This window comes from Curcuma longa, chromosome 3, assembly GCF_044706935.1.
Source record: "Curcuma longa cultivar G26 ecotype Majalengka, Jawa Barat chromosome 3, ITB_CL_G26_1.1, whole genome shotgun sequence".
Classification (NCBI taxonomy): domain Eukaryota; kingdom Viridiplantae; phylum Streptophyta; class Magnoliopsida; order Zingiberales; family Zingiberaceae; genus Curcuma; species Curcuma longa.
Genome location: NC_133863.1, coordinates 20,157,971 through 20,173,010, shown reverse-complemented (window position 1 = coordinate 20,173,010; position 15,040 = coordinate 20,157,971). Strand labels below are relative to the sequence as shown.

Genomic DNA, 15,040 nt, shown 5'->3' with positions numbered 1-15,040 from the left:
GGAAGTCATGGCTAGAGGCTAGGCAATGGAAATCTTGACTGGAGGCTATGTAATGGAAGTCCTAGTCTGGAGGACTAGGCAGGAAGTCTTGACGGATCAAGTGCATCAGGTGGAAGTCTAGGCAGGTCAAGTGGATCAGATGTCTAGTAGTGGAAGTCTAGACAGGTTAGGTGGACCAGATGTCTGGCAGTGAAAGTCTAGACAAGTCAGGTGGATCAGATGTCTAACACAGAAATCCTAAGAGTCGAGGATCAAGGCTAAGTAGAAAATCCAACAAGTCTAAAGGACTTGGTTAGCAAATAGATAAATTCTCCCGAGTGGAGTGGGTAAAGGTCCGTTCTCAGTATGGGAACAGTAGCCGTCGGTCTGACCCAGAATTTCACTAGAAATTCAAAGTTAAGACCAAAACAGTTATAAAACTGTTATCCTTTTCTGTTAGTTTTTTATTTTGTGCTAACTTGTAATGGAGGAAAGGAGGGGCAGAAACTTTTGTTCCGGACACCCTTATCTGGATCCAGGAGATCGGAGTCCAGGCGCCTAGATTGGTTACAGGCAATCGGACGTCAGTGAAACAGGGCCAGCAAAGCAGTGAGGTTGCAGAGTCCCAGTGGTTGGAACATCTCAGCTTCCAAGCGCCTAGAATGGTGCTAGATGCCCGGATTTGGTTAAGCGTTGCAAAGTCAAAGGTTCATCCGGAACCTCCACGTTAGCATCCAGGCACCCGGAAAGGGATACAAGCGCTTGGAAGTGTCAAGTCAGCAGCGTCGATGGTGGATTGGCGGACAACGTGGAGGCGCTTGGAAAGGCTTCTAAGCGCCCGGAAAGCCCAATAAAAGAGCTTTGAGGGATACCCCTCAGAGCATCATTCCAAAGACAATCGACGACCGTCTGTACGCGAAGCATCAACCAGGAACGTCGTCGTAACGCCGAAGTGTTGCATGAGAAGTCTACGTCTTCATTACTTCGGTAACTTTAAAAATTCTGTGCTTAATTTCTAAGGGCGGTATTGTTATTACCATTCCAATATTCTTGTAATCGCTAACTCCCTTTTGTAAGAGAAGAGTTATTTAATTGATTGTCCAATGTAAATGGTCAACTGATCGTGCGCCTTCGAGTAGCAGTCTGTGGCTGTGAACCAAGTAAAACACCTGTGTGCTTTCTGTTGTGTTTTTATTTTCTATTGTATTTACAACTCTGATCATAAGAATTCACAGGCCATCTTACAAAATTCAAAAACACTATCGATTACGCTATTCACCCCCCTCCCCCCTCTAACACTCTCAATGATCCTACACTTATAACATGAATAAGAAGAATTACCCATTTTTATTGCACTTGAGCAAAAAAAAAAATGTCCTTCCAGTGGTCTTATTGATTATCTTTTGCTTTCTAGCATCTTTATTTTGTCACTTCTTTCCTAATATATTAACTCATCTATCACCATATCTCCTAATAGTATGGATGGTGGTCTTCCAGTCCCCGAGGCATAGCTGAGTTGATTATGATGCAGCAGACTTGCAGAAGAGGACAAGGGTTCGAATCCTGCCGAAGCCAGGCAATACCCTCCTGTGTCGTGACCAACTGCAATTTCTCGATTTACCTCCTCACAAATGGTCGTGGGACCGATCGTGTGGGGCCACTAAGGTGACGGATTCCACCTTTATTGAAGAAAATGGATGGTGGTCTTCCAAACTCTTCTGTTCCATCAAAAAATTAAGTATTTTTTTGAAACACATGATCATTATTTAAAAACTTATGAGGACTCATATAGCAGTATTTTTTCATCATTTTTTGACCATTTTTAATGTGTAAATTTGTGGTACACTGGGCATGCAAGCTGTCCTTTAGTGCTCCATCCTGATAAGGTTGCATATCTAGGGAAATCACTTATTGTCCATAGTAATGCAGTATGCAATTGAAAATTCTCTTTAGTTGATGCATCATATGTTTGCACTCCTATCTCCCATAAATCCTTTAAATCTGTAATAAGAGGTTACAAATAGATGTCGATATTATTTCTTGGAGCAGATGGGCTAGGTATCAATAGTAACAACATAAAGTATGGTTGTTTTATATGCATCCATGGTGGAAGATTATATGACATTAAAATGATCGACCACGTACCATGTGCTACACTCATATTTTTGAATGGATTAAATTTATCTTATGCTAAACCAAGCCTTATATTCCTAGGATCCTTTACAAATTCTAAGTCCTTATGATCAAATGTTTGCCAAGTTGGAGAATCAGCTGGATGTCACATATAATCATCCTTTATGCGAGATTCAGAATGTCATCTCATATGGAATACTATTTTGGATGACATGAACAAACGCTATAATCTAGGCTTTATTGGAAAATACCATAAAACCTTATGTGTAAATTTTCTCTTTTCATCAATAGGATTGATGTTTCCCATCTGGGCTCATTACATGTTTTGCATTGAATTCTTTCTTTGTCCAACCTCTAGTACAAAGTGCAATCATTAGCGCAAGCATCAATTTTTTTATAACCAAGTCCTATTTGCTTAATCAATTTCTCTACTTCATAGTATGTCTTAGGCAAATCATCCATTGCATTAGGAAAATCTTCTCTTAACAAATCTAAAAGCATATCAAAAATCTTATTGTTAATTTTGTCTAGACACTTTAAGTGAAGCAAACGAATTATAAATGCAAGTTTTGATAATGTCTTACATCCTGGATATAATTCTTTTTATGAATCATCAATCAATTTATAGAATTTCTCAACCTCTCCAATTGGAATCTCCTTATCATTTTCAAATTCTTGTATACTAATTAAACTATCAGTCTACTTTGGGATGTTAAATGCCACATAAACTAAACCTTGCATATCATTTGCATCCTTTTGAATGGAACAGAAGTAGAGTTTGTAGATGCACTATATGCTATCTCTCCATAAGCTACCCAGTGAGTTATTAATTTTGTAAGATACGAGAAATTTTAGGGTTAATTATAAATAATTTAACTCTAATTGGTTAACAAAGATTAAGGAGAAATTAATTCATGTTTAATTCAACTATTATCTCTAATTAAGTATGGTTAGGATTAGCCAATTAAAGCCTAGGTTGTTATTGGGTTTGGGGTCAAACTTGGGTTTACTGTTGAAGCCCAATTAACTCAACCCAATAAGCCCAATTACCAACCCAATAAGCCCAATTACCAGTTAAGTTAAGGGGTCGGGTCTAGTTTTAAACTTGTTAACCCGAACCCATTGAAATCCGTTTTAAAGCTGCGATTCTTCCTTCCCGATTGCGTGTTCTTCTGTGCGAGATCGTGATTTCTTCCCTTCTTCTCCTCCCGATTGCGCGATCACGCTCATCTGAAGCCGGTGCCAACGTCGCGGTGGATCGTCGGCGACCAGGAGCTCCGGTCGACGGATCCGTTCCTCGCAGGGGCAGCTAAGAGCTGTCGAGTGGCGGTGATCGGCGCGTCGCGACAGGGGAGCTCAAAATCAAGGGAAAGATAGATCAGTAAGTTTAAAAACCTAGCTGTGAGTGTGGCTATTAGTGATTAATGTCAGGATTTCCGATTTGATTGAGGTCACAGCTCGATTGGGACTCGATCAATGGAGGAAGGCAAGTCTTGATCGTGAAGCATCGGGGTTGAGCTAGGTTTCTAGGGCACAATCAGGTCTATCTTTGAGGTAAGTCTTTATTTGAAGCCAATTCTTCTAGTTTGTTATGCTCCGATGTGAGATTTCTGAATTTTGGTTCTGTTCTATTCGTGTTGAGGATGGTGATCAATGGTCTGAATTTTGTTAGGTTGTTTTGTTCGGTTGGATACTGTTTGGTTGTTGATGGTTCACCATGGTTCCGATGGATTAGGGTAAAATCAGTGATAGATTAAGTGTGGAATGGGGTTAGCTTGAGTTTAAATTAACTTGTGTTAATTTGATTTGGTTAGGTAAGTATTAGAACTGGCCGAATTGTGGTTAATTAGGTTAATCCGACTGAGTGGTGTTAATGGGACTTGGTTGGGTTAATCCGGCCGAGTTGTGTTATTGGGTTTTGGTTAGGTTAAGTTTTAGATCTTGAATTGGCTAAGGTTTATGTGATTATTAGTGAATGTTGTCTATTGCAATTTGCAGAACCTTGATTGATGGATCCTATTATATACGGTGATTTTAATAGGGGTTTTTATATCGACATTCGTCATACCAGGTGGGTAATCTCTGTATTTGGTCATTACAAAGTAAATTCTTTTCTAATGCATGATTTCATTCCATTGTGGTTGGTTGTATTTTAGTCATACTTATGTTTATTCTATGTTTGTCCTTAATTCGATTGATCTCATGTGACATATATTTTGTTGCTTGTTCAGACACTTTGCTATCTATGTTTAATATTGTTGATTATCTCTGGTTTATGATACCTGCGATCAGTTGAGATCCTATTACTTATGCATGTTGATTTATCATAGTAGAATGTTGGTTATTGTTGCTTGATCATCACATCATATAGGGTGCGATGTGACGATTGTAATTCCTAATGTTGTGGGTAAATAGTCATTGGTAGTTGGTCTGGTAGTGGCAAGTTATTGAATAGACGGATAGGAATTCCCTATTCATTGAACCATCAAAGGATGGTGGTTGTATGGCCTGATCGCAGCCAAGTCAATGTCATGTGCCCTGGTCACCGCAGAGGGGTGGTACTCAAAGACGAGTATGGGGTACAAGCATTGGCCATAGAATGTAGCTATACATGGCTACTTATCGATTTGTCACCAGGCTACTTTATGTGATGCTAGATTTATGGCAGTGTGATGTCGGACACCCCCAACGTCATATACACGTGAGTACTAGGGCAAGTGTAGGCAGTTGCATTATGCATATGTTGTATTGTATGCTTGATATATATATATGCTACTGGACCGTATATACTACATTTGGATATGAGATGTATACTTAGTTGTTATTTGGTTGATGCATCCATATAACATTATCATTCATACTGATTACTACATTTATGAGATCCATTACAGACCATATGCTACCAGCAGGATTATTGCAGATATTTCTTTAGTTGTAGTTCACTGTTGGTCCTGATCACAGGTTGATTACTGTTGTTGTTTGTACATCCTTTACTCTCACATATATACTTTTGAGCATGCACTATTTATCTGATTATCCATTGAGTTTGTACTCACCACCCAGACCCTAAGATTTCCTTTTTTCCCTCCCCAGGTAGCAGATAGGGATGCTACTTTGAAGCTTGGAGTTTTGCCATACTGCCCCCATCTCACAGTAGGAAGAATATCCGTTGATTTACTTTGTGTGGTTGTTGGATTTATGTTTGGATTTGTATTCGTATCTGTGGATTTAGTTGTTGTTATAATTCCATTGCAAAGTTTCTGCTATCGTGGACTTATGGAGTTTGTCGTTTGTTTTGTTGTAAGTAATATCGGTATGCTTTGGGATTTTCGTTGATACGTCGTTGATATGTTGTTTGTGATCATACATTGTTGGTATATGTATGTGGTTTGATATTTTTACATACATGTGTTAAATTAGTGAGTGGTCGTATGACCTTTATTCACATAGTTTGGTATTTTATATACATTGTGGTATGTGGTATGTGATTTGTGACCGTGTGAGCCCTATGTTAAAATATATTCAAGAAAGTTGAATTGTTACAGGGGAGATGTTGTCCGAATTTTTCGGACAGCAGACTCTCGGGACATGACAAAATCTATCAACCGTTAAATGATCATAAGCAACCTCTTTTGAAACAAATATACCAATTTTACACCGTATACAAGGACATAAAATCATTCCATTTGTGTTTGCATTAGAAAATGTAAAATGTAAGAAGCCTTCAACTCCATTTCTATATTCCTTTGTTTATCTTAATAAAAACATCCAACTCTTATTCATAATGATTCTACAAAAACACTTATTAAAATAAGTTTAACATTATGATAGATTGTTAAATTTTAAAATGCATGTATACTAAATTTAACACTCATAAATGAAGAACTATGTCACAAAGTGAAATTCAAGTAATAAAAAGAAGAATTGTGTCGCAAGGGTGAACCTAAATGAATCCATGCTCACAAGGTAAAAAGAAATGGATGTCTATCATCTAGAAGGTTACAACTTCAATCAAGAACAAAGAGAGCAGCATAATCTAGGAAGTAAACTAAATCTTATATATAATGAGAGCACATTAAAATGTGACTAAAATAGGAAATGCACATTAATCCCAAATCTGATTTAACAATTGTATTAAAACATAAAAGGAATATTCAGATTGTCAAATGCTTTAACAAGGACCAAAATTTCTCTCATGCCAAGGAAAGGAAGCTAAAGTGAAATAAGGAGTCAATAGCTAAGAATTGGGATTAAATGCATGAAGCAATTCAATCATGCAGTTAAAAATACACACTATTGGTAAAGCAATTGTCAAATGTTGATAAGATAACAGATAATTCTGAAGCTTAAGCTAATTGATAAACAGCTAACTTGTAGATTACATTTATCATCCCCCTCCATGAATCAAGTCAAACAAAGCTTTAGTTGTGGACCAAAATGCAAGAGACTGGCAGATTGCAAGTCAAAGATGCATGGGACTTTGCACTATCGGCATCTAACCAAGGACCATGAAAAAAGAAAGTTGAGAATTAAAACTCCTGCCAATTATAACTTTTGATTTCCCTAACTTCCATTAGAAAAGGGAAATGGCAAGCATTTCATTTGTTCTCAGCCACTTAATTGTTTATTTTCAGTTTATGTGTTTTCTTGTAATCATATATAACCTCCTAATTATTGTGCATTTCCAATGGAAAAACATATTATGATTGTGGAAAATTATGGTCAACTTCTGATATGTTGGTTAAAAAATATGCAGTTCTTATGCATGCATTGATAAATTTAGAAACGATCAAGAAATCCAGGGGAAATATTCCTAATATTAGATGGGTTGTCAAACAAGGTTTAGAACAGCACCTTGGGGAAAAGAAGGAAAGGAGGCGCAATGGAGACGCCGCTGCGGGCCGGAAAGGAGATTAGGTGCTCCGTTGCTGAAGAAAGGAGATCAGGCGCTGCTACGGGAAAAGGAGATGGGTAAGACGGAGCGACAGAGGCGAGTGTAACGGATGTGCGAGCATAATCGGAATCGCGTGGCGAGTTAGAAATCGACACAATAAAAAATGACAAATGAGGGAATTAGGATTATCAGGTTATTATAAAATATAATGACATTGGTATAATTTATCACAATTGGGGACCTAAGATGATATTTTATTTTAAAAAATAACCCATTTTAATAAGTGTCATTAAAATTTATTTATAATGACGTTTAAAATTAAATGTCATTAAAAAAGTATTGTGATAGGTCATATTTTAACCTAGGTTATAGTTAAATTGGTTACGATGGAGCAGATTTATTGAAATGGACAAAGATCGAATTTCGGAGATAATGTCTTTCTTCGTCGTGTGAGACTGTTATGGTAACAAATTCCATCTTTCACTAAAGTGATATGTCATATTTCTAATAGTGTCTTCCGCCACTAAGAGGGTCTGGCTTTCTTGAAGGATGTCTTCTTCATCTCCATGGCAGCTTTGTGCTATTGCTGCTTGATCATGTTACTGGAATCCTTCAATAATCTTCATCTATCATGTCCTTATGGAAATATTATTATGTTCTCTAACTTTTCTAATAATTTATAATAATAATTAAGTTTTTATATTAAGTATGGCTGATGAATTCTTTTACTCTATTTTTATTATATTTTTATATATATTTAAATAAATTTTATTCTATTTTATCGTTGCTAATCAATCTTCTTTAATTTCACTTTTCCTTAATTAATACATATCTTTATTACAATTTTTATCATCGAAATATTTATTAATCATATATAAGTATATATTTATACATTTTAAAATCTTTCCTAGCAGTTTTATAAGAGCAAATTAATCAGATTGTGAGGAATTGTGGTTGTAAAATGTTTAGTGGACTTTGGGGTGCACTTGAATTGAATTATGAGTGATAAATTAAAATTCTGCTCTTTATAGCGGAGTAGATGAAGTGATGCAAGATTTCTGGTTTTCTTCCTTGGAATTTTGTGTCTACGAGGAAAAGATTATTTCTGGTGATGTATGATTATGGTTGTTGAATCACATAACTAATTACACAATATAAGAACACGAAATTAATATAAATATTATTTAGGGTTATTAGTAATATTTTGAAATAGAAGATATCTAGTCGTGATTAATTTAAACTTTATGATCAATTATTTGTATCAATCCAAACATTAACTTTAAAATGCTAGTATAATAATTAGTTTTAAGTAATTGGATGTTTCTTTATATATTTAATTTTAGAATATTATTAGCAATTAAAATTCATATAAATGATCAGTTAGTCTACATTATTGTAACATTGGCAAGTTTTTGAAAGAACATATACAAAAATAAATAACATTCTAAAAATATGAGTGGTAAACATTTTTAAATTACACCAAATTAATTTCATGTGTCATCAAAGACACCATCAAATTTCAAGCCTAGTACAAAAAATACATGAACCACAAGCTTTCTCACCTAGGTCTTCCATATTTATGACAATTGAAACTTTAATATTGCAGTTTTACATATACCACAAATTCAATTCAATTTTAAATGAACTGTGAAAGTTATAAGTTTCTCCAGCTTATTCATTCAATTAAATTCCTTTCCTACTCAAAAATAAACTAGCGAAGAAAGGGCAAATGGAAGACTGTTCCTCACCGTCATTGATTAAAAGACTTGTGCTTGGAGGAACAAATGACGGTTCCGAGCCAATCATCTGGAGCATCATCACCGACTTCCCCTCTTAGAGCTCTCAGAGAGTGGGGTGTTCCAGCCTACAAACCCGAAAGGATTCCTAAGATTAGTTTGAAATTGATGATTTGGAGTTCTTTTGTTGCATTCTTATTACCTTCGTAATGTAGACATTGATTCCAAGCTTAGCTATAATTGCAGCTTCAGTTATTTTGGTCTCCATTCCACCAGTTGTATCATGGGCTGCTACTGTGATCTTAACTGCAAGTATTGAGTAGCTTAGGACTAGCAAGAAATTAGATACACGAAGAATGGAACTATTGGTTTGGTTTTTTTAAACATGATATTATCAGAAGTCTTAACATACCTCCTAGTTTCTCAAGCTGTAGACAAGGCTTCATGATCGACCAAGTCCCGTCCTCATCTACAACTGTTATGTCTATGTGAGATGGCTGGTACATATTACAACTGGAATGTATTGAAGCAGTAAAAAGAGCTAATATATTAGTGAACTAAGACAAAAGCAAAGATGGTGTGCTATGGGAGGCTCCAGCAAAGCCTTCAAGCATTGCAATCTTCACTATATTCTTTTTAAAATATTTACCTGTTGGTAAATGAAAATAGATCATTGATGCAAAAGAAGCATGACACATTCTTTGCATAACAGATGATGAAAAATTGATGCAAGGTAAATCAATCCTCACCTATTTTCCTGAGGAGAATGGCATCTGGGTCTGTTGGTGGGCGGTCATAAACTCCTAGAACATCTGTCTTCAAGCTAATAGTAAGAGAGCAAGTGAAAGGAGTTTGAAGATTGTAATTTTCAAGACAAAGGTTGAAATCCATCTTGTTTCTTAGGCTATATTGTTTTATTTAAAAGTAGAGTTTAAAATGTTTGGGCTGTAAATAATAGAGTAAACTCTTCTAAATGCAGGTTCTTGAGGATACAAGAAATACAACATAGTTGGGCATTAATTCATGCGAAAGATGGCGTATGATCACATCCCCACTGAGTATAGTGCAATCCTGAACAATTTAGACCTGCAGTCAGTTTGGATCAGAGAATAGGAAAAATGGCATTTTCCCCAAGACTAGAATTATCCTTTCTGCACAATCGATGTTATACAAAACTCAGCAAAGTTAGCACAGAACTAACCAGTAACTCATCGAGTACAGCATCTCCATGCAAAATCTGTAAGAAAAGGTTTGTTATAATTTGGGCCACTAGCTTGTTAGTCTTTCATTTTTGCAAGTAAAACAAAAGTTATATTGGCTATGCATATGCATAGATTTAAGAGAAGAAAAATTCAGCTACTGTTTACCATCACAATTTCACTGGTTTTCAATTAATATTCAAATAATGTATACATCCAAATTGAAGAAATAATACCTTAATAACCCATGAGAAGTAACAGTTGATAAAAATTATAGAAAACCACAGACCTGAGCAATCTCATTACTTTTTTGGTATTATGCTTTCAATCATACAGGTGACCACAGCTAAGTTTCACTCCCTCCTACCAGTATAAATATAAACATAGAGTAATACAACTCAGCTATGCTAATTTTTGTGTCCTCTAGCATATAGTTTATAGTTCATAGAAGTACTGTAACAGAGATCAAATGTTTGTAGCTTACAGGGGCAAAACCGGAATCAACTGCCTTAATGACATGAGAAACATCAGCTGAAGCGACCTGAAAAAAAAACAGCATGAATGAAACTGGTAAAACATGTATGCATTAAAGAACAATATTCTATAAATAAATCCATAAAAGTAGCAGGGAATCATAGTAAAAGGCAGAAATTATAAGTTGTAGGCAGTAGAAATATTGAGGAAAGTAGCAGGGAATATTGATTCAGACTTTAAATTAAAATGATAATTCTTGGGCAGTAAATAATCAGCTAATTGTTAATTCAATACTTGAATTAAAATATAAATCATGAAAATACTGTCTTAAGCTCCTAACATTTCTTCCATTTGTTGACCATCCACAAGCAAATGGTGACATTCCAACAGATGGTATCCCTTCTGCAAGGAAATTAACGTATCATCAGGGCTGCACCTCCATATAATAGATCAACAATGTAACAATGCACACTACTGGATAAGAATATTACATCACACTAATCATTATATTTAAAACAATATCTTTTTCTTAAACAGACAATAGAATAAGATATTAATTTAATTTGTAGGCAGGCTCACTTTATGCCCTATTTGTATCCTTTGCCAATGTGGCCACCAAACCATTCATCTATTTGAGGCAGGCTCACTTTATGCCCTATATGTATTTTTTGCTCATGTGGCCACCACACCATTCATCTATTTTCATTTTTATAAGATAAAAATCCTGAAATTTCTAACTCATTTCAGCATAAAGGTGGAATCCATGGCCCCACACCGACCCCATGACCATCTGTGATAAATCAGAAAGCTGCAGTTAGTCACTACGGGGGAGGGCATTGCCTCGGCTTTGCCGAGATTCGGCCCTTGCCCACTTCAAAGCCTGGGCACTAACCAATCAACCATGCCCCGGGGCTGAAATTTCTAACTCATAGTCCAACATTATATTAACTGGAGTTAATTAATTTTTCTTTTTATCATAGAAGTGAGAATAGTTGTACGATAACCATGTTAGTACACACGACTCTGAAGCCACTATTATCAATGGCAGAGATTATGGACTATCAATTATGGGATTTATTTTACCATAATTATGTTATTAGTTGTGTATATATTATTACCTAAAATAGATTATCTGTAATTAGTATATTAGTTGTATATATTTTCTTACTCAAAATAGTTTGTACAACAATTCCTATTTAATGGAAAGAAACCTCAAGAGGAAGGATCCATTTACTCAAATTTGTCATGGTATCAGAGCCTACCTCTCAAATTCATAGTTGAATCTTTGGATTTCTAATAATTTTGCTTTTGTCCTTCAAAGTTTTCTAGTTTGTCTTGTTATTTTTTAGGGTTGATTAATTTCTTATCAATAATTTCTTTCTGGGATTTTTTTTTTGGTCAATCAACTTGTGATTGAGAGTATTGCATTGAGATTTCTGGTTCAGATTTTTTTTTCGAATAGCTGCTGAGAATTTTTCTGGAAGAATACCTACAAAATATGGGAAAAATAATTATTTCTTCACTATAAAAAGAATAGGTACCTTGGCTATCAAATTTACAAGAAAGAATTATGCAATCAAGGAATTAATGGTAAATGATTCTGTATGGGAATTTCATTCAAAATGTTTCTGAAAGAGAAAGAGTTTTGGAGTCACATTGATGGGTCTTCTATAGCTCCTGACGATGCTAAGGAACTCAACCAATGGGAGACAAAGGATGCTCAAATTATCTCTTGACTTTTAGGATTTATTGAAGCTCATATGGAATATGGTGAACAATTTATGCTCCTTTGGTATAGCTAAGGAGATGTGGGATTATCTGAAGCGAATATATCATCATGATAATACTGCAAGACGATTTCAACTAGAGCTTGAGATTTAGTAACTTCAGTCAAGGTGATCTCTCCATTGAGCAATATTATTCTAGATTTTTCAACCTTTGGAGTGAATATTCTGGTATTATCTATTCAAAGGTACCAAAAGAGGCCTTAGCCAATATTCAAGCGGTTCATGAAGATAGCAGGCGTGATCAATTTTTGATGAAATTGAAACTAGATTTTGATGTTGCTCGGGCTGGATTTGTAAATAGAAATCCGGTTCCTTTTTTGGATGTATGTCATGGTGAATTGTTATGTGACGAACATAGACTGGCTACACAAACTATTATAGGTGCACCACAGGAGAAATTTGTCGTTATCAAGGGAGGAACCGTGGAAAGGATCAAATGCAGTGTTACAGTTGCAAGGAGTTTAGGCATATTGCTTGCAACTGTGGTAAAAAATTCTGCAATTATTTTAAGCAACATGAACACATTATCAAGGAGTGTTTTACACGTCCAGAAATCGACGAGCCCAAGCTTTTCAAGTTGTTCCATACCATAATATTATTGGTCCTACATCCACAGCCACTTGCACCAATCAGTCTATTCTTACTCCAGAAGCGGTCCAATAAATGATTCTCACAGCTTTTCCACTCTTACACTTCAGGGTTAAGGTAAGACTACTTCTCCATGGTTTGTTGACTCTAGAGCATCCAATCATATAACTAGGTCACATGATTTGTTGCATAATCTATGGCAGTATATTGGTACACAAAATATTCAAATTGCTAATGACAACTATCTTCTAATTATAGTCATTTGTGATATAACATATGTTGGGATACACTCAAAGTCCCACATTAAAAATACATAAAAAAGACCATGGGTTTATACGATGAAAGATATTTTCATTGTATGGGGTTTTTTGAGTATAGTCCAAAAACAAAACCATAAAGGTTTCGGCCTTAGGCCCAAAGTGGACAATATCATACTATTGTAGAGATATGTTGATTTCATCAGTTCTAACAATTGATATAAAAAACATAGACTATCTTAAACCATGTGGGAACCCTTAGAAAAAATAAAGGAGGTAGGAGAGGCCCAAACCATAAGGATAATGGTAAGGGGGCCTCCTAGTGATCTTTTGTTTAAGAAAAAAATTATTGGGATACAATCAAAGTCCTATATTGAAAATACATGAAAAAGATTATAGGTTTATAAGATAAAAAATATCTCCATTTGTATGAGGTTTTTTGAGTAGAACTTAAAAACAAAAGCATGAGGGCTTAGGCCCAAAGTGGATATCATTGTGAAGATATGTTGATTCCATCGATTCTAGCAAAATCTTCTTTTCATCATGTATTTGTCTCTCCTGATTTGTTTACAACTATAATCTATGGTGGATAATAACTGTGATGTACATTTCTCTTGGTGGTTGTATTGTATAGGATCAGGTGTCGGGGAAAGTGATCGCGAGGGGCCATAAATTGGGAAGATTATTTCTGTTGCAATTTGTTGTTCCTAGAAATTTGTCCTTCTCTTCTATTGTTGATCCAAATAAAACTAATGTTTGGCATAAACGATTGGGTCATCCAAATAATATGATTTTGTCTAATTTAATGAAGCGTGGTTTCCTTGGTAACAACGATCAATCTTCTAATCATAGATTGCCTCTTGCTTGCTCTACTTGTAAACTGGGGAAAAGTAAAATTTTACCTTTTCCTACTTATGGTGGTTGTGCTAATACATGCTTTGAGATAATACATAGTGATGTTTGGGGCATTACTCCTATCATTTCCCATGCACAGTATAAATATTTTGTGACGTTCATTGACTATAGTCATTTCACATGGATATATTTTCTACACAGTAAAGCTAAGGTGGTCACTATTTTTCAAAATTTTCTAGCTTATATGGAGACATAATTCTCCACTTGTATTAAGATTTTATAGTCTGATAATGGTGGCAAGTATCTATCACATGACTTCAAGCCCTTTTGCAACAAAAAGGTATTATATCTCAACGATCATGTCCTTATACTCCCCAAGCAAAATGGGGTGGCAAAACGTAAACACTGTCACTTGTTGGATATAGTTCGCATGTTACTCTTGGAGTCTTCAATTCCGCCTAAATTTGGGTAGAAGTTTTGTCCATTGATGTTTATTTGATTAATCGTCTGCCTTCTCAACAATTAAATTTTGATTTTCTTTACTATCGTCTTTTTGGTATGCATCCTAATTATCACATGTTACACACATTTGGATGTGTTGCTTTGTTTACTTGCCCTCTCATGAGTGTTACAAGCTTACAGCTCAGTCTGTACGGTGTGCTTTTATGGTTACAACAATGCTCAAAAGGGGTTTTTGTGTTATGATGTTGTTGCTAATCGTTTGCGTATTTCTAGAAATGTGATTTTCTTTGAACATGAGTACTATTTTCCACAACATGTTTCTCCTTCCGGAAATATTCTTCTTCCTAGCTTTGATGATATCTCTTCACCAATTGAGTGTTTTAAACCTGGAATTGTCTATCAACGACGACAAACCCTATCGTCACAAATCCTTCCCAACCCTGATCCAATTACTGCTCCGGTGGCTCTTCGAAAATCCTCTCGCATCCGTCATCCTCCTAATAGATATGGTTTCTCTACCACTTTAGCTGATACTACAGTTACTGCCTCTTATTCTCAAGCAACTAAACATGCATGTTGGGTAAAAGCTATGCAAAAAGAACTTCAAGCTCTTCAGGAGAATCATACTTGGGATATTGTTCCTTGTCCTATTGGTGTTAAGCCCATTGGTTGTTAA

At 35.6% G+C, this 15,040-nt stretch overlaps 1 protein-coding gene, 1 long non-coding RNA gene and 1 pseudogene across 2 annotated transcripts; 2 read left to right on the top strand and 1 right to left on the bottom strand.

Moving 5' to 3' along the window:
• The first annotated feature begins 3,284 nt into the window (after positions 1-3,284).
• Positions 3,285-5,378, top strand: LOC141824858 (uncharacterized). Its single transcript, XR_012601464.1, has 4 exons — positions 3,285-3,493; positions 3,570-3,666; positions 4,111-4,183; positions 5,206-5,378. It is a non-coding gene; the product is annotated as an uncharacterized LOC141824858 (long non-coding RNA).
• A 3,167-nt stretch (positions 5,379-8,545) lies between these two features.
• On the bottom strand, positions 8,546-10,824 carry LOC141823851 (isopentenyl phosphate kinase; the record flags this gene model as incomplete). Its single annotated transcript, XM_074711064.1, has 8 exons — positions 8,546-8,870; positions 8,945-9,048; positions 9,155-9,217; positions 9,492-9,558; positions 9,736-9,813; positions 9,944-9,979; positions 10,426-10,482; positions 10,756-10,824. Coding segments are annotated over 8 exons (588 nt in total), but the record flags the coding sequence as incomplete, so codon positions are not given.
• A 1,358-nt stretch (positions 10,825-12,182) lies between these two features.
• LOC141823850 (uncharacterized) lies at positions 12,183-15,040 on the top strand (annotated as a pseudogene).